Below are 21,587 nucleotides of genomic sequence, written 5' to 3'. Positions count from 1 at the left end.
CGGCCCGCGAGGCGCCAGCCCTCGGCAGACCGAGCGGCTTTTCCTCAGGCGGTGGTTGAGACGGCGGCTGTGGCAGCAGCCGGGGTTGTGGTCACCGTCAGTGTAGCTGTCGACTGCCCGCCCACTCCCGTCCCGGCCGGCGGGGCGGCCGTCCAGCCCGTCGAGCCGGTAGGCGATGGTGCGGCGGAGCGCGCGGGCGGCGAGGCGGCGGGCATGAAGGAGGATGGAAGGGCAGGACGAGGTGTCGGCGCGGGAGCAGCACTTCCACAGCCAAGTGCGGGAGTCCACGGTGAGCGCCCTCCGCCCGCCTCGTCGGCCTCTCCCCGCCTCCGCCCACCTTTCCTCCCTTGCCCTCCCCTCCTCCCTCAGGGTCCCCGCGGCGCGCCTCTTCCCCGGGCTCCGTCCCCCCCCCGCGCCTACCCGCTCCCTATCCTGGCGCGGCTCCGTCTAGTCACCTGTCCGCCCCCGGGAGTGCTTCGGTGCCACCTGCGTCCTGCTCGCCCCGGGCTCGTCTTCGTCCGGTCACCCTCCCGGCGGTGGACCACGGCCCCGCAGCCCACCCCGCAGCCGTGGCCCGCACCCCCGTGGCCTGACACCCCTGTGGCCCGGCTCCCCTATAGCCCGGCTCTCCCGTGGCCCGGCACGGTAGGCAAATGTGCGGTCGGGTACCCGGCAGGACCTGAGTGGCCCTCGCAGGCGCCGGGCAAGGGCCGAGCTTGGTCTCCTAGCCCTGCCCAGGAGCGAACCTCCGCAGCCCGGCCGGGTTCCCTCTTCCTGGTTAGCACACACCTTTCCGAAACCTGACGTTTGGGTGTGAAGACCCGAGGTCGATGGGATTGAGGGCCCCGAGCAGAAGTCCTTTGTGCCCTGGAAGCAGCATCTGAAGGGAGTCATCCGTTGTTGGTCCCCTGTCCTTCTGTGCTGCTACCAGGGGTCGGGAAACAGGCTTGGCCTTAGCAACCTACTTTGATGTTTTCACCTTTTCCTGTTTGCACTGGAGCACGTTATGGTTGTGTGTTTTTGTGTTTTTATAACAATGTAAAATATATCATTTTGAGGGTATTTGTGTTTACCTCTTCTTTCTTCTAACTACTTTCTCTCAAACTCAGTCAGTCTCTTGGTTTTAGGTGGAAAATGCTGGTTGAGAATTGCCTAGTTTGTGTAGTTACTGATCTAGAAAATTGAGAACACTCTGCCAAGTCATACCTTGGAATAAAGAAATAAAACGTCTGAACTGGTGGACTCTGATACAGCATATTTAGTTTGTGACTTGAAGCTGATATAAACAGAAGTACATAATCATCCATGCCCAGCCTGAAGCACTTTAAACACACTGTTGTAGTCCTGAACACAGACTGAGAAACAATATGGCTAGCATCCCAGAGGCTCATCCGGTTTCTCTGGTTCCTCTGTTCCACCAAGAGGAACCACTGTCCTGGCTTTAACAGATGAGCTTAGTTTTGAACTTAACATACATGGAACCTTATGGTATGCACTGTTCTGTGTCTGATTTCTTTTGCTCATCAGCATTTGTGAAATTCCTCTATCTTGTATGTGGTTGTAATTCATCCATAATGGTGTAGTTGTGTGAGTCTAGCACAGGTTATTTTTATTTTACTGTTGGTGGGCGCTTCAGTTGTTTTCAGGTTCTGTTTACCAGTATTCTTGTACATGGCTTTTGGTGAATGTGTGTATGCATTTGTTAGGTCTGTACTTAAGAATGGAACTTTCAGATTATAGGTTGTGGGTTTGTTCATCGTTAGTAGATACTTTTAAGTAGTTTGCCAAAGTGGGTTGTACCAATTTACACTTCCACTGGCACTGTAGGAGAGGTGTGATTTGTACAAATCTCATCTGTACAAATACTAGCATTAAAAAAAAAATTTAACCATTCTGATAAGTGTCATGGTATTTATTGCACAAAAGATTTTATTTTCATTTCCCTGATGATAAGAATTTGAGCATCTTTTCATATTTTTTTTGGCCATTTGGAAATCTTTTGTGAAAAGTCTTCAGGTTTTTTCCCCATTTTTAAACGTGTTTATGTTTTTAATCGCGATTTGCAAGAGTTCTTTGTGTTTTCTGGATATGATCCTTTAGTTATATATATGTATAGGTTATATAGTAAGTCTTTTTTTCTTTCAGTGGATTCCTTTTCACTTAATGATATCTTATGAGCAGACATTCTTAATTTTAATATAGTTCACTTTATCAGAATTTTTTCTTTTATGACTAGTGATTTTTTTTATGTGCTGTTTGAAAAAATCTTTGGTTACTCCAAGGTTATGAAGATGTTCTCTTGTGCTTTTCTCTAAATGCTGTATTGATTTATTCCTCCTGTCATCTGGCCACCTGATGCGAAGAGCTGACTCATTGGAGGGGACCCTGATACTGGGAAAAATATAAAGCAAAAGAAGAAGGGGGCGGCAGAGGATGAGTTGGTTGGATGACATCACTGACTCAAGGGACATGAGTTTGAGTAAACTCCGGGAGATAGTGAAGGACAGGGGAGTCTGGCATGCTGCAGTCCCATTATGGGGTTGCGAACAGTAGAACACGACTCAGCAACTGAACAACAACTACTTTCTATTTAAACCTACAGTTCATCTGGGATTTATTTTTTGTGTATGTTATAAAGTAGGACTTGTATTTTTTTTTCTCACTTAGATGTCCAATTGCTTCAGCAATATTTATGACCTTTGTCACAAATTGGAAGTCACTCAGTCGTGTCCAACTCTTTTCGACCCCATGGACTGTAGCCTGCCAGGCTCCTTTGTCCATAGAGTTCTCCAGGCAGGAATACTGCAGTGGGTTGCCATTCTCTTCTCTAGGGGATCTTCCCAACTCAGGGACTGAACCTAGGTCTCCTGCATTGCAGGCAGATTCTTTATCCTCTGAATCACCCGGGAAGCCCGATCACAAATTAAGTAACTGTATATTTGTGGGATTTAATTCAAACTCCATGCAGTTCCATTGGTCTGTTTTGGCTGTATTTTAGATTAATCAGGTATTCTTTTATTTGGATTGAGAAAAGTACCCATATTTTAGTAGCCAGGAGCTTTATTTTTTTTTTGTCCACTATTCTAGAAACAAGTCAGTTTTGACACTGATTCTAGAATTCCTTAGTTCTGCTCCTCCTCACCCCTACCTCTCCTGGCCCAGGACCCTTGGATGGTAGATATACTCTGTTGCTGCAGAACCAGTGCAAACAGTACCAAGCTTAGTGAATTTCCAGTCTTTGGCTTTCCTTTCTTGAAGTATTCATATTTAGAGTGAGTATAAATGCTTGATTTTCTCCAGGACTTGTCACCAATTTTTTTTTCATTTATTTTTAAAAGTAGATTTGTTTTTGAAGTCTGTGAGTTTGTTTCTGTTTTGTAAATAAGTTCATTTGTATCTTTTTTTTTAAGATTCCGCATATAAGTGAAATATGATATTTTTCTTTCTCCTTCTGACTTCAATTAGTATGATAATCTCTAGGTCCATCTATGTTGCTGCATATGGCATTATTTCATTCTTTTTAATGGCTGAGTAGTATTCCACTGTAGAGGAGGCAGTGGCAACCCACTCCAGTATTCTTGCCTGGAGAATCCCAGGGATGGGGGAGCCTGGTGGATTGCCGTCTGTGGGGTCGCACAGAGTTGGACATGACTGAAGCGACTTAGCAGCAGTAGCGGTATTCCACTGTATGTATATACCACATTTTCTTTATTCATTCCCCTGTTGATGGATATCTAGGTTGTTTCCATGTCTTTGTTATTGCAGATAGTGCTGCAGTGAACATTGGGGTTCATGTGTCTTTTCAAACTGATTTTCTTTGGATATATATATGCCTAGCAATGGAATTGCTGGATCATATGGTACTGTTACCTTTAGTTTTTAAGGAATCTCCATACTGCTCTTCATAGTGGTCACACCAGTTTACATACCCACCAGCAGTGTAGGAGGGTGCCGTTTTCTCCGCACCTTCTCTAGCATTTACTGTTTGCAGATTTTCTGATGAGGTGAGACATTCTGACCAGTGTGAGGTGGTGCCTAAATGTAGTTTTGATGTACACTTCTCTAATAATCAGTGATATTGAGCATCTTATAATGTGCTTTTTGGCCATCTGTATGTCTTCTTGGGAGAAATGTCTATTTAGATCTTCTGCCCATCTTTTGGAGGAGGAAATGGCAACCCACTCCAGTATTCTTGCCTGGAGAATCCCACGTACAGATTAGCCTGACAGGCTACAGTCCATAGGGTTGCAAAGAGTCAGACATGACTGAGCAACTGAGCACACCCATTTTTAGATTGGGTTGTTTGCTCTTTTGATATAGAGCTCCATGAGTTCTTTGTACATTTTGGAGATTAATCCCTTGTCCCTTGCTTCATTTGCAGACATTTTCTCCCATTCTGTGGGTTGTCTTTTCATTTTGTTTATGGTTTCCTTTGCTGTGTAAAAGCTTTTAAGTCTCATTTGTTTGTTTTTATTACTCTAGGAGGTGGATACAAAAAGATATTGCTGTGATTTATGTCAGAGAGTATTCTATGTTTTCTTTTAATAGTTTTATAGTATCAGCCTTATTATATATAGCCCTTTAATCCATTTGAGTTTATTTTGTGTATGGTGTTAGAGAATATTCTAATTTCATTCCTCTTTATTTTAGATTCTTGCCTCTTCTGTCGTAGATTAAATGACCATAGATGCATAAATTTATTTCTGGGCCTTCTATTATGTTCCATTGGTCTATAGTTCTGTTTTTTGTGCCAGTACCATATTGTTTTGATTCCTGTAGCTTTGTAGTATAATTTGAAGTCAAGGAGTCTGATTGCTCCAGCTCCATTTTCCTTTCTCAGGAATGCTTTGGCTATTGGGGGTCTTGTGTTAGCATACAAATAAAAAAATTTTTTGTTCTAGTTCTTTGAAAAACAAAATTGGTAATTTGATGGGGATTGCATTGAATCTGTAGATTGCCTTGGGTAGAATAGTCATTTTGATAGTATTGATTCTTCCAATTTAAGAACATGGTATATCTTTCCATCTGTGTCATCTTTGACGTCTTTCATTAGTGTCTTATAGTTTTCAGAGTACAGGTGTTTTGCCTCCTTAGGTAGGTTTATTCCCAAGTGTTTAATTCTCATTTCTATCTTTTGTTGTTAATGTATAGGAATGCAAGAGATTTCTGTGTATTAACTGGAAATATAGTAATATATCTTTTGTTACGTGAACATTATTGACTGAAGATGTATTGATAGGTTTTTAGAGAGTGATATAATTAACATTGGAGAAGGAATAGGCTGCCCACTCCAGTATTCTGGCCTGGAGAATTCCATGGACTGTATAGTCCATGGGGTTGTAAAGAGTCGGGCACGAATGGTTGACTTTCACACACACACACACACACACACACACACACACACACACACAATTAACATCACTGTGCAAAGTTGTTGGAGCTGAAAATTAATCAAGAGTTCATTATACAACTTAATGATTGTCATTATCATTCACATTTGGCTTTGTTAGGTTTTTGTTCCAACCGTGTGTTTAATGTAAAATTTTCAAAAATGACGCACTGCAAAATTTTGAGTGAAGAATTTTTCAGTGAATTTTATGCAGATATTTTCTCTGATTGTTCAAACAATATATATACTAGTGCCTCAGAAGATGATCATTCTTCAGAGTTTAGTTCTGATTCAGACGATGTGAATGTTGGATGAACAAAAAGACAGAAAACCTTAGTGATTGATTCTGATGCGGAAAGTGAAAATGAGATTCATGATGATGGAGAGAATGAGCCTTTCCTTCTATAGAATTGTGAATTAAGGACAACATTTCATGAAAGTTAGAAGACTTTACAGGTGTGTCAGGTGTAACTATTGATTGTAATAACCTGCAAAGTGTTAGTGAAATAACAGAATTTTTGACTGGCCAAAAGAAAAATTGCCAGTCACAGGCATTAGTTTCTGCAAAAATCCCCTGGCCAGTAATGGGTTAATTTTGTATCCTGCAACTTCACTAATTCATTGATGAACTCTAGCAGTTTTCTGGCAGCATCTTTATGATTTTCTATGTATAATATCATGTCATCTGCAAATAGTGACAGTTTTACTTCTTTTCCACTTTGGATTCCTGTTAGTTTTCTTCTCTGACTGCCATGGTGCCAGTTCTTTAAATTATTCAATTTTTTTTGTTTTGCCAAAAAGATAAAATACACATAACTTACAGTTCACCATTTTTAAGTGTGCTGTTCAGTGACACTAAATACATTTGCATTGTTGGAATCACCACCATCCCTCTCCAGAACTTTATCGTCATTCCAAACTGAAACTGTCCCCTTTGATCAGAAACTCCTGGTTCCTCTCTCCTTCCAGCGTCTGGTAACCACCATTCTACTTTCTGTCTTTCTGAATTTTACTATTCCAGGTAACTCATGTAAGTGGAGTTGTACAATATTTGTCCTTTTGTTTCTGGCTTATTTCATTTAGCATGATGTTTTCAGGTTTCATCCATGTTGAGGGATGTGTTAGAATTTCCTTCCTTTCTAAGGCTGGATAAAATTCCATTGTGTGTACAAACCTTGTTTTGATTATCCGTTCATCCATCAGGGGACATTTGGGTTGTTTTCTGGCTACCGTGAATAATGCTGCTGTGAACATGGGTGTATGAATATTTGTTCCAGGCCTTGCTTTCAATTCTTTTAGGTACTTACCCAGAATTTGAATTTCTGGATCTCATGGTAATCCTATGTTTAATTTTTTGAGTGCCATAATGTTTTCCACAGCGGCTGAACCATTTTACATTCCTAGCAGTAATATGTCAGTGTTTCAGTTTCTCTGTATCTTCACTAACACATGTTGTTTTCTGTTTTTTTAAAAAGTAATAGTTATCCTACTAGGTGTGCAGTGCTATTTCATTATGGTTTTGTTTCCCTGATGGTTAGTGACGTTGAGCATTGTTTCATGTGCTTTTGGACATTTGTATATTTTCTTTGAAGAGATGTCTATCTAAAGTCCTTTGCCCATTTTTGAATTGGGTTATTTTGTTGTTGAGTTTTAGGAGTTCTTTATATTTTTTGGATATTAATCCCTTTGTGATTTGAAAATGTTTTCTTCCATTCCATGGGTTGCCTTTTTACTCTATTTATAGTGTTCTTTGGTGGACTAAAGTTTTAAATTTTGTTGAAGCCCTGTTTATTTATTTATTTATTTGTCATTGTTGCCTGTAGTTTTGGTGTTCTAGCCAAGAAATTATTGCCAAATCCAGTGCTATGAAGATTTTCCCTTATGTTTTCTTCTAAGAGTTGTATAGTTTTAACTGACATTTTTGAGCTCTTTGATCCACTTTGAGTTAGTTTTTTCTATGTGGTATAGTATTTAATTTTTAAAAGCTCATGTAATAATCTTACTTTAGTATTATGAATTTGTAATATTATGAATATCTCAGAGTTCTCTTGTCAGTTACTAAAATGGTCACATTTAGCTGCTACTATGAGGTAGTAATGAACCATTTCCTTTCTTCTTTTTGCTGTCTTTTTATTTCCTTTTTCTTTTGGACCTCAGGTGCACAGAATTAGATTAATCTTTTAAAACATGTGTTTGTTTATTTTTGGCTGTGCTGCGTGTTTTTTGCTGCAAAGCCGTTTCTCTAGTTGGGGAGCGTGGGGGCTACTCTAGCTGCGGTGCACAGTCTTCTCGTTGCAGTGGTTCTCTTGCTGCAGATCACAGGCTCTAGGGTGCACAGGCTTCAGTAGTTGCCACTGGGGGCTCAGTAGTTGCAGTTCCTTGGGTCTAGAGCACAGGCTCAATAGTTGTGGCACACACAGGCTTAGTTGCCCTGAGGCATGTGGGATCCTCTTGGATCAGGAATCAAACCTGTGTCTCCCGTTTTGGCAGGTGTATTCTTTACTACTGAGCCACCAGGGAAGCCCTATGACTGTACCTCTTAATAGATCATATCTAGAAGGAAAAGCCCCTGGAATAGGAAATGGCAAACCACTCCAATATTCTTCCCTGGAAAATTCCATGGATAGATGAGCCTGGCAGGCTACAATCCATGGAGTAGCAAAGAGTTGGACACGACTGAGCAACTGAGCACACAGAGTGAAGAAAGCTTTGAGTGAGGCTCATGCTGCAGTTGGTAAAGATGCGAGTCATTTGTGTTAGCCAGGGTGAGGAGTGTTCGTCATTTTTATGATTTGGACAGAGTTCACACTTTTTATCTTCGTTCAGACGTAACTACAGAGTGGTCTTATTTATTCTTTATCCATTACGGTCATAGCGTGGCCTTCTCTGATGCTAATGTTCTTTGAAGTTGTTTATTTTCCATGGGGGAATCATCAAGTCCTAGCTGGGAGTACCTGGCTGTGAGTTGCTAGCCAGTTTCAGAGTTCTACTAGTTACTAACAGAATTTGATGTAGCTTTGTTAGTTAACTTAATGTCTAGATCTTAAAAGAACGAGGTGATGGGAACTTTTTCCTTCATATTCTGTAGTTGCTCTCCAGGAAGTTCCGTGTTTTCAGATTTTTCCAGGGCTGACTACCTAAGTTTTGGGGCCCAGTGCAAAATGAAAATACAATTTTCATAGTCAAAAAGCAGGGGAAAATGCTATTAAGGTTACAATAATCTTGTATTAGTTTCAATCAGTTAGTACTGCTAAGTAATTCAGTTATATCTATCTTTTCTTTTTCTGATTCTTTTCCATTATAGGTTATTGTTGTTGTTTAGTCACTAAGTCATGTCCGACTCTTTTGCAACCCCACGGATTGTAGCCCGCAAGTCTCCTCTGTCCATGGGATTTCCCAGGCAAGAACACTGGAGTGGGTTGTCATTTCTCCAGGGGATTCCTTAACCCTGAGTCTCCAGGGAAGCCCTATTATGGGTTATTACAAGATATTTATGATAGTTCACTGTGCTATATAGTACAAACAAAAATGAAGTATGTTGTTGCTAATAGATATGCTTGACAAGAAATTTTAAACGTAGTTCTTCAGAGAGAAGGAAAATTATTTAGGTAAGAAACTCAGATATACATAAAGAAAGAGTATTCAGAATAAATTAAGGTTAAATAAATTTCTTATTTTTGATCCAACATATAACAATTTATTGAAAGTGATAGCACCAGTGTATCCAGTGATTAGCTTGTGGATAAGTGAAATGAATGACAGTAATGTTATAGGGTAAAGGAATTGGGAAAACACTGTAAGGTAGCTGCACTACCTATGAAGCAGTATAGTGTATTTAATTGTAAATTCTAGGGCAGCCAACAAAAATATTTTAAAAGTATAACTGTTAGACTGACAGAAGAGAGAAAATAGAATCACATAAAATCCTCAGTTAAAACCAGAGATGGCAGAAAAAGACTAAAGACAAAAATTTAAACAGCATGGTCAATGAATAGAAAATTGTTAAAACTATGATAAATATTAAAACAACAATATCAGTGGTTACTTTAATGGTGTAAATAAATCACTTAAAAGAAAGATTGTCAGAGTGAATTAAAAACCCCAACTGTACATTGTCTATAAGAAATCCACTAAATATAAAGGTACAGATATATTAAAAGTGTGTTATCCTGGGTGGTGCTGGTAGTAAGGAATCAATTTGCCAGTGCAGGAGACGTGAAAGACTTGGGTTCAATCCCTGGGTGGGAAAGATCCCTTGGAGTAGGAAATGGCAACCCACCCCAGTATTCTTGCCTGGAGAATCCCATGGACGGAGAAGCCTGGTGGGCTACAGTCCATGGGGTTGCAAAGAATTGGATATGACTGTGTCTGTGTGTGCTCGCGTGCACACGCACGTGCGCACACGCACACACACACACACACACACACACACACTACAAGTAAAAGGATACAGAAAGATACACCCTGTGAACCAATCAAGAGAGCTGGAGTAGCTGCATTAGTTTCAGACATGGTGGGCTTCAGAGCACAGAAGGTTGTCAGGAATAAAAGGGGCAATGCATGATGATGAAGGGTCAGCTTTCCTAAGGGACCTAACAGTCCTCAGTGTGTGTGTGCATAACAGCAGAGCGTCAAGATACACGAGGCAGAGACTGAGTGACCTGCTCAAGGGAATGGACAAATCCAGTAACATAGCTGCAGACTGCAACACCCCCTCTAGTGGTAACTGGCAGATGCAGTAGGCAGAAAATTAGTAAGTATATACATATATAGTTAAACTAAATAATACCATCAGTCAGCTGGATCTAATCGACATTTATAGACTCCTTCATCTAACAATAGCACAATGTACATTCTTCTCAAGCTTGCATGGAACATTCACCAAGATGAACCACACTTTATAACACACCTTAAAAGTATGGAAACCACACAACGTCTGCTCTCACACCACAGTCCGGTTAAACTACAGATTAGTAACACAAATATAATTGGGAAGCCCTGAAGTACTTGGAAAGGAAAAGAAACCCTAAAGGAAACCAGTCCTGAATATTCATAGGAAGCACTGATGCTGAAGCTGAAACTGCAATACTTTGGCCACCTGATGCGAAGAACTCATTGAAAAAGACCCTGAGGCTGGGAAAGATTGAAGGCAGGAGGAGAAGGAGACGACAGAGGATGAGATGGTTGGATGGCGTCACCGACTCGATGGACATGAGTTTGAGCAGGCTCTGGGAGTTGGTGATGGACAGGGAAGCCTGGCATGCTGCAGTCCATGGGGTCCCTAAGAGTCGGATGTGACTGAGCGACTGAACTGAACTGAGGCTAACTAAGATAAACAGGAAAAACACAAATTACTAGAATCAGAAATGAAAGAGCATCTATTGCAGATGATTCCATTAGCATTGAAATGATACTGCAGGATATTATGAACATTTCTGTGCCCACAGATTTGAAAACTTAGATGAAATGAACAAATTCCTTCAAAGATACAGTTTGCCAGAGCTCACACAAGGAAAAGCAGATAGAGTAGGTCTGTATCTACCAAAGAACTTGAATCAGCTGTTAACCTTCCAAAACCAGTGCCAGATTGTTTGGCTGGTGAATTCTCCCAAATATTTAAGGAAGAAGTGATATAAATTCTCTGCAATCTCTTACAGAAAATAGAAGCAGAGAGAAAACTCCCCAACTCATTCTATGAGGCCAGCATTACCCTAATACCAGACAAAGACAGTGCAATAAAGGAAAACTACAGACTGATACCTCTCATGAGCATAAATGCACAGTTCTACAAGAAAATACTAGTAAATGGATTCCAGCAGTGTATAAAAGAACTATACACTGTTGGAATTATACTACAAAAACCACTTAATGTGGTCCATCACATCAATAGACTAAAGAAGAAACCTTGTAAGATGGTATCAGTAGATCCAGAAAAAGCATTTGACAAAATTCAGCATCCATTCACAATAAAAACTCTCAGTAAACTGGAAGTAGAGGGGAAATTTCCTCAACTTGGTAAAGGACATCCACGAAATACCTATGAAAAGTGTTACTTCCTCAGTTGTATCTGATTCTTAGCGACCCCATGGACCGCAGCACGCCAGGCTTCCCTGTCCTTCACCATCTCCCAGAGTTTGCTCAAACTCGTGTCCGTCGAGTCAGTGATGCCATCCAACCATCTCACCCTCTGTCGTCCCCTTCTCCTCTTGCCCTCAGTCTTTCCCAGCTTCAGGGTCTTTTCCAATGAGTCGGCTCTTTGCATCAGGTGGCCAAAGCATTGGGGCATCAACTTCAGCATCAGTCCTTCCAATATTAAGGGTTGATTTCCTTTAGGATTGACAGGTTTGATCTCCTTACAGTACCACGGTTCAAAAGCATCAATTCTTTGGTGGTCAGCCTTCCTTATGGTCCAACTCTCACATCCATATATGACTGCTGGAAAAACCACAGCTTTGACTATATGGACCTTTGTCGGCCAAGTGATGTTCCTGTTTTGTAACATGCTGTCCAGGAAACAGTTATAAAGAAGCTGAATATTCTCCTCCTGCTACTTGCAACGGTGCTCTGTTGGATCTTTGTACCGTACCCCTGATGACAACTTGGGGCTCATCTTACAGCTTTATAGTCACTTTCACATATTCAACAGTTGAGTCCAGTCTCATCTAAACTCTCAACTTTCATCCAATTCAGAGTGTGTTCCCTTTTCCCTGATCATACCTGATTGAGGCTGAGGAATTAGCAGTGGGAAGGGAGTGTGATTTACTCAGTTTATTTTAAAATTATTTATCAAGGCAGTCAGCAGGATTCAGGAGATTGTCAAGATCGTTCCTATTTGTGTTAGTACCTCCAATATACCTAAAATATATTAAATATTATATTATACATAGTTTAGGAGATTTAGGAGACAAGTTTTATTTCCATGAAGCATTTAGTAGAAATCATTGCTGTGCTACAACTTGTGAACCAGGGGTTTGTGGGGGTTCAGGAGCAGGGAGGCTGTGTGGTTAGAGTGGCTATGAGTGGGAGGAAGAGCCAGGAGGGCAAGTGACACTGTCCTTCCTTTGTGTTTTCTCAAACGGGTCAGGATGGATTTAAAGAACTTTTTGCTCATGACTTGCATTGTAACAATGTATAGAATCTGAAAAATCTGAAGAACAAGTAATAAAGTGTAATATTGTAGATGACATTAATGAACTAGAAATTTGCTGTGTTCATCTTGAGAGCTGGAATATTTTACTCCTTGTTAAATGTCTCAGTGTTAATTTTTTTGTGAGGAAATACTGTTTTTTCTTTGTTGAAGCACAAATTGAAAGACATTGGGCAATTTATTGTGATAGGGCTAGTTAGTAACTGTTAGAAGAGTAGATATTAGCATGTGTTTTGTATTCAAATTAATTGTGGAAATAGAGCACTGGTCATTTTGTCTTCTTTGTTTTAAAAGGTGGTTTGTTGCAGTTACAGTGAAGCAATAAACATCTTTGTACATATATCCTTGTGTACATATGAAAGTATATCTGAACAGAATGCTTGTAGCTGCTAGCAACAAGAACACAATGTGTTTTTCATCAAATAGGGGTTTATTTTTCTATAAAAAGTCTGAAGGAATGATGTATTTATACATGTTGCAACATGGTTTAACTTTGAAAACATGCTTAGTGAAAGGAGCCAGACACAAAAAGTCAGATATTGTATGATTCTTCCATATGAAATATCCAAAATAGGCAAATCCCCAAAGCCAGAATTTTCTCACAGATGTGAGGGGCTTGGGAAGTGGAGTGCTAGAATATGGGGCACTTGGGGCTTCCCTGGTGACTCAGTCAGTAAAGAATCTGCCTGCAATGCAGATTGACCTGGGTTCAGTCCCTGGGGTTGGGAAGATCCCCTGGAGGGAGGGCATGGCAACCCACTCCAGTATTCCTGCCTGGAGAATCCCATGGACAGAGAAGCCTGGTGGGCTACAGTCCATGTGATCACAAAGAGTTGGATATGACTAACTGACGTGATTTAGCATGCTCACAAAGTAGTGCTTTATTAGTTGTTGCATATTTAGTTTTTAAAAATGTATTTTGGTACTGCGCCTTTTGGTGCATGAAGATTATTTCCTCATTATGGGTTATCCCATTGTTGACAGAGTGCCCCAGTTTGTCTTAACACTTTGTCTTAACGCAGCCTTGTCTGAGAGGAAAAGAATGTGACATTGTAACTTTCTTTGTTGTTAACATCCTTGGTGTGTTTCTGTTTATCCTTCTGTTTTCATGCCTCTGAGTCACTTTATTTTAGCTATGTCTTAATCTGAGAGTTTCCTTTTAGTAGTTTGTTTTATTTACAATTATGATTTTAATATGTTTCATCTTTATTATGTTATTATTTTTGTAACTATTTGTGTTTTCTTGTGTTTTACTACATAGTCTGGCTCTTAAGGTAATTTGAAAGAATTATAATTTTAATTTTCGTTACCTTTTGGTTCACTTAAAGGATACTGAGCATCTCTGATTTCTGACTTTGCAACTTTAAGATAAAGCCAGGTCTGTTGCTCTGCTATAGGATGAGATTATTGGCTTAGTTACAGTTTACTTGTGTCCTCTCCCAGGATTTTGTTAGAAACCCTTCAGTGGTAGCTCTCCTTGAGCCCATTTGTACCCATTACTCTTACGATATTTGTTCCTGTAGTCATCTTAAATTAGCAGAAGCCCATCAGTCTTAAATGAAAAACTTGTAGTACGGTTTGATTCTAATGCACTAGTTTGAATTTAGGTTCAAATCTTTCACCTGGAATTTAAGTATATTTGCTTGTAACAGTTTAATATTATAGATTTTCCCCAACTTGTGAAAGAAAAAGTGTCCTAGGAAAGCCTTCCTAAGCTGAAATGGCACAGAGCAGAGAAGCAGTCACTTGCTCACAGACACACAAAATAAATCGATGAAGCCCAGATGCTCACAGACACCGTTCACAGCTGTGACGGCTCAATGCTGAGAAGCTGAGTGTGGTCCCCGGGGTGGAAGGAGCTGGGTGGGGCTGCTCACGGTTGGGGTGGAAACCGCTTCTGAATGCTTAGTAAGACATGCTGAGCTGAAGGAGATTTTCACTTTTCACTTTTTTTTTCTTTCCAAAAGCTGAAGTGATATAAGGCAAACTTTAGGAATACCTCTGTTAGGTTACCTGTGACTGGGAACTCAGCTTCCAGATGCCTAGCCATTCTTGTTCAGCATCAGGACTGAGGCCGTGTGGCCCCAGTGAGGGCTGCTGCGGGGCAGCTGGCAGAGAGCTGAGGTGCACGTGTTGCTGTCGCAGGCTTGGTTAGCCCTGCGCTCCCCTCCTGTCTGGGGGAGAGGAGCTCATCTTCTCAGGGGGCCCTCGGGGCCGTCCTCTCCCTTTTTACCAGCACGCCTCACCTTTAGAGCTGAGGAGCTGCGGTGACTCCTTTTTTGGTCAGGCATTTCCTTTTGTCCCTCTGGAGGGAGGAGAATAGGAGGCACCGCCGCGCCTTGTTCTCATTTTATGCGTCCCTGTGGGTCTGTCTGTGCTAAAGATGTGCTCATTTGAGAAGGAGCACCTGCTCCTGGTCCCATCTTTGGAGCTAGAGAAATAGTCTAACCAGTTCTGTGATTGTTTTGTTCCAGTCTGATACAGTTTATATTCATAGAAACTTTTATTTCCAAAGTAGTAAAATGTACATTTGTTTTTATAATTGTTAGCCTTACTCTACTCTCAGATGGGTTGCTTTCCATTAGTCTTTTCCATCTCATGCCATGCATTCTGGCTCCTCGATTTCTGTTTGTTCATTAACGTTCATGACTTCTCATCTACCACTTCGCTACAAAAACATCTTGGGACTCCTGAGACTACTCTTCTACTACCAGCTTTACTTACTAATTAAAAAAAAATCCTGAAGCATGCTTTAATCACAGCTTTCTATTCTTCCAACTTCCTTGGGCAAGTCTTTTTTCTGCAGCTGCTTCTTTCCCGGAAACTCTGGATTGGCATGTCCACTCCTGTCCATCACTTGGGTTCACTTTTCTCCCAATCCACTGAGGTTTTATGGCCCATTATTTCACTCACTCTTGATGATACCCTAAACCAGTGGTTCTCAAACAGTGGTCTAGGGGTTTCTGAGGCATGGTGGTTAAAACCCTGGGAGAAGATTCTGGCTCTACTCAGAAATCACAGACAAGAAGAATGTTTGAAGGCCGGCAGGAAAAAGGGGAAGCCGGTTAGTGATGGAGTCTGGGAGAAGAGTCAGAGGAGGAAGATCGCTGCTGTCAGGGTGCTGCTTCAAGGGCAGGTGAAATCATGAAGTGTGGTTTGGCCGCTGGTTCATCGCTGACTGCTGCCAGAAGTGCTTTGAGTTGTTCGGTGGGTGTGAAGTGAGCTAAGTGGTTGGAAGAGTGAGGGAGTGGTGGTGAAAAGTGCAAGTCCACAAGTAGAGGCCATAAAGGGGAGGAGAGAGAACAGGGTATGGTAGGGAAAGAGTAATTGGCCAGGTTGTGATGGTCAGGCTCTCTTGCCCTAGAGCCTCTCGTTCTCGCCCCCGTTTTGTCAGTACATGATTATGTAACAGCCCAGAGCACTTAAAGCAATGCACAGGCGCGGCTTGAGGTACCCGCTTGGTCGTGGGCCCCTTTTGTCCTGTAAACATATGTAAGCTCTACCTGAAGAGCCCTTGTGTGCGCATTATGGCTGCCTTATGGTTGCTGGGCCTGCCATTAGAGAATAAACATGTCTGCAGTTCCTACAGCCCCTTGAGCTTCCTTCCAGCTTCCCCGCTCGCACCTTGCCTACCCTGGGTTCAGCAAACAGTATGAACAGCGGGACAGTTGGCGTAGTCAGCAGGATACCCAGCAGGTAGAGGAGCCTGAGGCTCCAGTAGATGGAGGAAGCCAGTGGCCACCACAGAGCATGTGGTACCAGGTGGCCGAGGTCCTCTCGGCGTGGCCCCTGGTGGGAGACTGGGAAGCAGTGGACGGTTCACTGGTTACCTTTAGAAGGTGTTACGGGAGGGGAGTTCCCGTTTGCTCAACGAGGTGGCATGGCCTGCTGCTGGTGGTAGCTTATAGCTTAGCCCCCAGGATGGTAGCTGTACCTTGTCTTGGGATTCCAGATGAGCCCCCAGGATGGTAGTGATAGCTTACACGTGCAGTGAACAGTTTTCCACCAGATTTGTGGTCTCCGAAGAAGATTTAACTCTGGGACCAAAGACAGTCTCAGTCACTCAGAGCTTTGTGTAGTAGAAATTTTATTAAAGTGATAGTGACAGAAAAAGCTTCTGACATAGACATAAGAAGGGGGTAGAAAGATTACCTTCCTTGCTAGTTTAAGCAGAGCATTATATACTTTTCTGCTAGCTGCTGAGAATAGAAAAAATACCTGAAGGCTGTAAAAATTTTGCCCAGACCCTTTCCTGTAACATATATCCTGGGATGACATCAGCACAAGATTAGCCAGAAGGAACCGGTTAACCTAGAGCTCAAGGCTGTGGAAGTTTTACCCAGACTTTCTCTGTTAATGTACCTTCTGAGTTCCAAAAAAGCCTGTCCTTGAACAAGAGATACTGTATGTGTCTAAGACAAAAAAATGTGGAAAAGAAAGAATGTCTGCCTCCTCCTTAAAGGGGCCTTCTGCTTGGACTCCTTACCAGCCTGCCTGAAGGGAGCTCTCTCACTGGCACTCTGCGGTGGGTGCTCCCGACCGCCCTGAAGGCGGGTGTGGACGGTGCCCGCTGTGATGCTTCACGGCTGCACTAGTTGCAGAGACTCGCTGGAGCAGCGTCTGCGTGCGCTGGAGCACGAGATGCACGCCCTGAGGACCTAGCTCCTCTGGCAGGGAAGTCATGAGCGACCATGACCACGAGCATTGTGAGACCCGCGCGTCCCTGGTTGGCAGTGAGGCCTGTGGTGCAGCAGAAAGGGAAGCATGAGAAGCCTGTGGCCCAAGGGGCAGCCTCAAGTGGCCCCCAGTGTGACTGAGTTCACGATGTATCGACCATATGCTCAGGTGGAGTTGGTCAACTTGGGTAAGTGGTTTCAGCAAAGCCAAGGGGAACCCTTGGCAGCATGGCTTTTGTGAATCTGGAATCAGGGGTGAACGGTATCATTTGTTCTGGGGACGAAATACACTGGTTGGCGTCTATCACCATTCACCCCTCACTGAGACCGAGCGTGTAGCACTTCGCGAGACTGCAGATCCCTGCCTGCTAGTGAGGCCCATTGTGCAGCTGGGAGTGGGGCGGCAGTGTCCGTGCCCACAGCAAGAGGTTGGGCGGGCACGCGGGCTCGCCATGTGGGCCGTGACCCCGGAGACACAGACTCGTGATGTGAGCTGCGAACGCCACAGAAGTCCCCTCTCTGAAGGTGAAGGGGTGGGCACGGTGCCCATGGAGGGTTTTGTGCGTCCTTACTGAGAGAAGTGGCGGGATAGCATGGGAGACCCCATTTTGAAAGTGTGAAGAACCCGAAGGGGGCCTGAGCTGGGGGGGGCCCCCTCTGGGATAAGTGTTAGTCACTCAGTCGTGCCCAACTCTTTGCGATGCCATGGGCTGCAGCCCATCAGGCTCCTCTGTCCATGAGATTTTCCAGGCAAAGATACTGGAGTGGGTTGCCAGGGGATCTTCCCAATCCAGGAATCAAACCTGGGTCTCCTGAACTGGAGGCAGATTCTTTACCAGCTGAGCTACAAGGGAAGCCCATATACATGGATACAAATGTGGTCTGATTGGTGCAGAGGTATACTGTGAAGGCCTGTCCCAGACCTAGAGCCGTGTGCTGTGGAGGCCTGTCTGTGAGGTCCGGGTTACTCGCCAGGGGAACACTGCGGAACATCGGCTGCATGTAGATTGTGCAGTGAGAGACCCTGCGGGGGTGGAACTCAGGGAGAGAGCAGCTGGCCAGGTGGCAGTGGTCAGGCTCTCTGGCCCCACGTGTTGTAAATACGTGCTTGTGTAACAGCTGAGCTCACGGACAGCACTGCACGTGCACACCACCATGGGCCCGCCTGGCCGCCGGCCACTGTTGTTCTGAAAGCGTATATGAGCTCCTCCTGAACAAGCCCTTACCGTATGTCCTGGCTGAGTTTCGGCGTGTCCGCTGGGCCAACCACGAGAGGAGGGGACCGCACGTCCGCTGCTGTGGCTGCTCTGCCAGTCAGGAGATCACAAATGTGGCTGCGGTTCCTGCGACTCCTTGAGTTGTCCTCCCGCTTCCCCGCTTGCGCCTGGCCTACCATGGGTTCAATGAACAGTGAGAATACAGTGAGACAGGTACCTGTTCCAGTCATCGCGCCTGTGATGGGTCATGGGAGCTCAGCCTACACCTGCCTCAGCATCTAAGGATCAAGCTCTTGTCTCACATTGTGTAGCATCGTTAGGCTTCCTGTGTTGCTTCGAGTTTTGGCTTGGGCTTGCCTGCAACGTTAAAGATCATTTCTTTAAACATTTGTTTAAACTTTAAACACCACTTCTGTGGTGTTTCTCCACTACATTTACCTCCAATTATCCTGTGTGACGTGCATATGTCTTGCCCCACCCTCATGGGTGATTCATTTGATGTGCTTGCTTCTCTTTCACTGAGAAAATAGACACCATTCGCGCTGCCACCACCATCTACTTCCGGCCTGCAGTGGGACTCAAATGTTCTCGGCTCCTGCCTTTCCTCCTCCTCCTTTTAACTGTGCATAAATTTATGTCTGTGGCCCCTCAACTTGAGTACCTTTCTTCAGAGATTCTGCCTTTGTTGCATTAGTGAGTAAGCAGTAGATCACTCCAACAATTGTGTAACTTCTCTCATGTTAAAAAAATCCCTCTCAACAGTCTGTTTCACATTTCCTTTGTTTGCTGTCCTTTATTATAAAGCTCCTGAAAAGAACTACTTTCATTTTGTTCCAGTTTTTCTCCCTTCTTGATCCATTTCATTTCAGTCAGAGTTTTGTCTCCACCCTTCCAGAAAAACAGCTCTTGTCAAGGTCGCCCATGACCTCCATGTTGCTAAATCCAGTTGTCAATTCTCAGTCCTCATCTTACTTGACCTGTCAGCAACATTTGACACGGTTGATAATTCTGTTTTCCTAGATAAACTCTCTTCACTTGGCTTTCAGTACATCGGTCTCTTCTTTACCGCTGCTTCTCCGTCAGCTTTTGCTGTTTCCTTCTGTCGAGCTGGCTTCTAAATACTGGAGAGCCCAGGGCTCTGTTCTCAGACCTCTCTTCTCTCCTACACTCCCCACTACAGTGGAAAGCTCACCTAGTGTGAGGGCTTTAGATACTGTCTCCTGCTGCTGAGTCTTTTCTTCCCCTGAGCCTGGCCTCTCCCCCTGGACTGCACAGATTTTTATATCCAACTGCCCATTCAACCTCTCCTCTCCTATAATATATGAATAATATATGTTTAAAATTAGACAGTGTAAACTCTACTTCTTATTTCTACCCCAGAACTACTCCTCTTGTAACCTTCCCTGACTCAGGAAATGGCAACTCTGTCTCTCCAGTTTCTCAGGCCAAGAACCCGATGTTTATCCTTGCGAGTCCTGTCAAGTTTGCTTTGGAAACCTCCCTCCTCATCACCTGCACTGCACAGCCTAGGTGACCTCTCCTCTGGATTACTGAGTGACTCCTGGTTGTTCTCCCTGCTCCTGTCACTCCCCCTCCTAGTTTAGTTTCCACACTGTGACTGGTTGTTCTCCCTGCTCCTGTCACTCCCTCTCCTAGTTTAGTTTCCACACTGTGACTGGTTGTTCTCCCTGCTCCTGTCACTCCCTCTCCTAGTTTAGTTTCCACACTGTGACTGGTTGTTCTCCCTGCTCCTGTCACTTCCTCTCCTAGTTTAGTTTCCACACTGTGACTGGTTGTTCTCCCTGCTCCTGTCACTTCCTCTCCTAGTTTAGTTTCTACACTGTGACTGGTTGTTCTCCCTGCTCCTGTCACTCCCCCTCCTAGTTTAGTTTCTACACTGTGACTGGTTGTTCTCCCTGCTCCTGTCATCTCCCCTCCTAGTTTAGTTTCCACACTGTGACTGGTTGTTCTCCCTGCTCCTGTCATCTCCCCTCCTAGTTTAGTTTCCACACTGTGACTGGTTGTTCTCCCTGCTCCTGTCACTCCCCCTCCTAGTTTAGTTTCCACACTGTGACTGGTTGTTCTCCCTGCTCCTGTCATCTCCCCTCCTAGTTTAGTTTCTACACTGTGACTGGTTGTTCTCCCTGCTCCTGTCACTCCCCCTCCTAGTTTAGTTTCCACACTGTGACTGGTTGTTCTCCCTGCTCCTGTCACTCCCCCTCCTAGTTTAGTTTCCACACTGTGACTGGTTGTTCTCCCTGCTCCTGTCACTCCCCCTCCTAGTTTAGTTTCCACACTGTGACTGGTTGTTCTCCCTGCTCCTGTCACTCCCCCTCCTAGTTTAGTTTCCACACTGTGACTGGTTGTTCTCCCTGCTCCTGTCACTCCCCCTCCTAGTTTAGTTTCCACACTGTGACTGGTTGTTCTCCCTGCTCCTGTCACTTCCTCTCCTAGTTTAGTTTCCACACTGTGACTGGTTTGTTCTCCCTGCTCCTGTCATCTCCCCTCCTAGTTTAGTTTCCACACTGTGACTGGTTGTTCTCCCTGCTCCTGTCATCTCCCCTCCTAGTTTAGTTTCCACACTGTGACTGGTTGTTATCCCTGCTCCTGTCACTCCCTCTCCTAGTTTAGTTTCCACACTGTGACTGGTTGTTCTCCCTGCTCCTGTCACTCCCTCTCCTAGTTTAGTTTCCACACTGTGACTGGTTGTTCTCCCTGCTCCTGTCACTCCCCCTCCTAGTTTAGTTTCCACACTGTGACTGGTTGTTCTCCCTGCTCCTGTCACTCCGCCTCCTAGTTTAGTTTCCACACTGTGACTGGTTGTTCTCCCTGCTCCTGTCACTCCCTCTCCTAGTTTAGTTTCTACACTGTGACTGGATGTTCTCCCTGCTCCTGTCACTCCCCCTCCTAGTTTAGTTTCCACACTGTGACTGGTTGTTTTCCCTGCTCCTGTCACTTCCTCTCCTAGTTTAGTTTCCACACCGTGACTGGTTGTTCTCCCTGCTCCTGTCACTTCCTCTCCTAGTTTAGTTTCCACACTGTGACTGGTTGTTCTCCCTGCTCCTGTCATCTCCCCTCCTAGTTTAGTTTCCACACTGTGACTGGTTGTTCTCCCTGCTCCTGTCACTCCCCCTCCTAGTTTAGTTTCCACACTGTGA

The 21,587-nt window shown here is 43.9% G+C and overlaps 1 protein-coding gene across 5 annotated transcripts in view; it reads left to right on the top strand.

Annotated features, from left to right (window-relative positions):
• Nucleotides 1-27: 27 nt before the first annotated feature.
• LMBR1 (limb development membrane protein 1) overlaps nucleotides 28-21,587 on the top strand; it is a 138,321-nt gene continuing 116,761 nt past the window's right edge. For 2 of the 5 annotated variants that reach the window (XM_061166216.1, XM_061166217.1), the window contains exon 1: nucleotides 28-289. In XM_061166216.1, the coding sequence (XP_061022199.1) occupies nucleotides 224-289 (66 nt within the window). In that variant the 5' untranslated portion in view covers nucleotides 28-223. The remainder of the gene's footprint in view (nucleotides 290-21,587) is intronic. The other 3 variants (XM_061166215.1, XM_061166214.1, XM_061166226.1) reach the window with 3 other exon arrangements.

This window comes from Dama dama, chromosome 18, assembly GCF_033118175.1.
Source record: "Dama dama isolate Ldn47 chromosome 18, ASM3311817v1, whole genome shotgun sequence".
In the NCBI taxonomy this organism is placed as follows: domain Eukaryota; kingdom Metazoa; phylum Chordata; class Mammalia; order Artiodactyla; family Cervidae; genus Dama; species Dama dama.
Note: the sequence above shows the minus strand (reverse complement) of the source record. Positions and strands in the feature narration are given on the sequence as shown.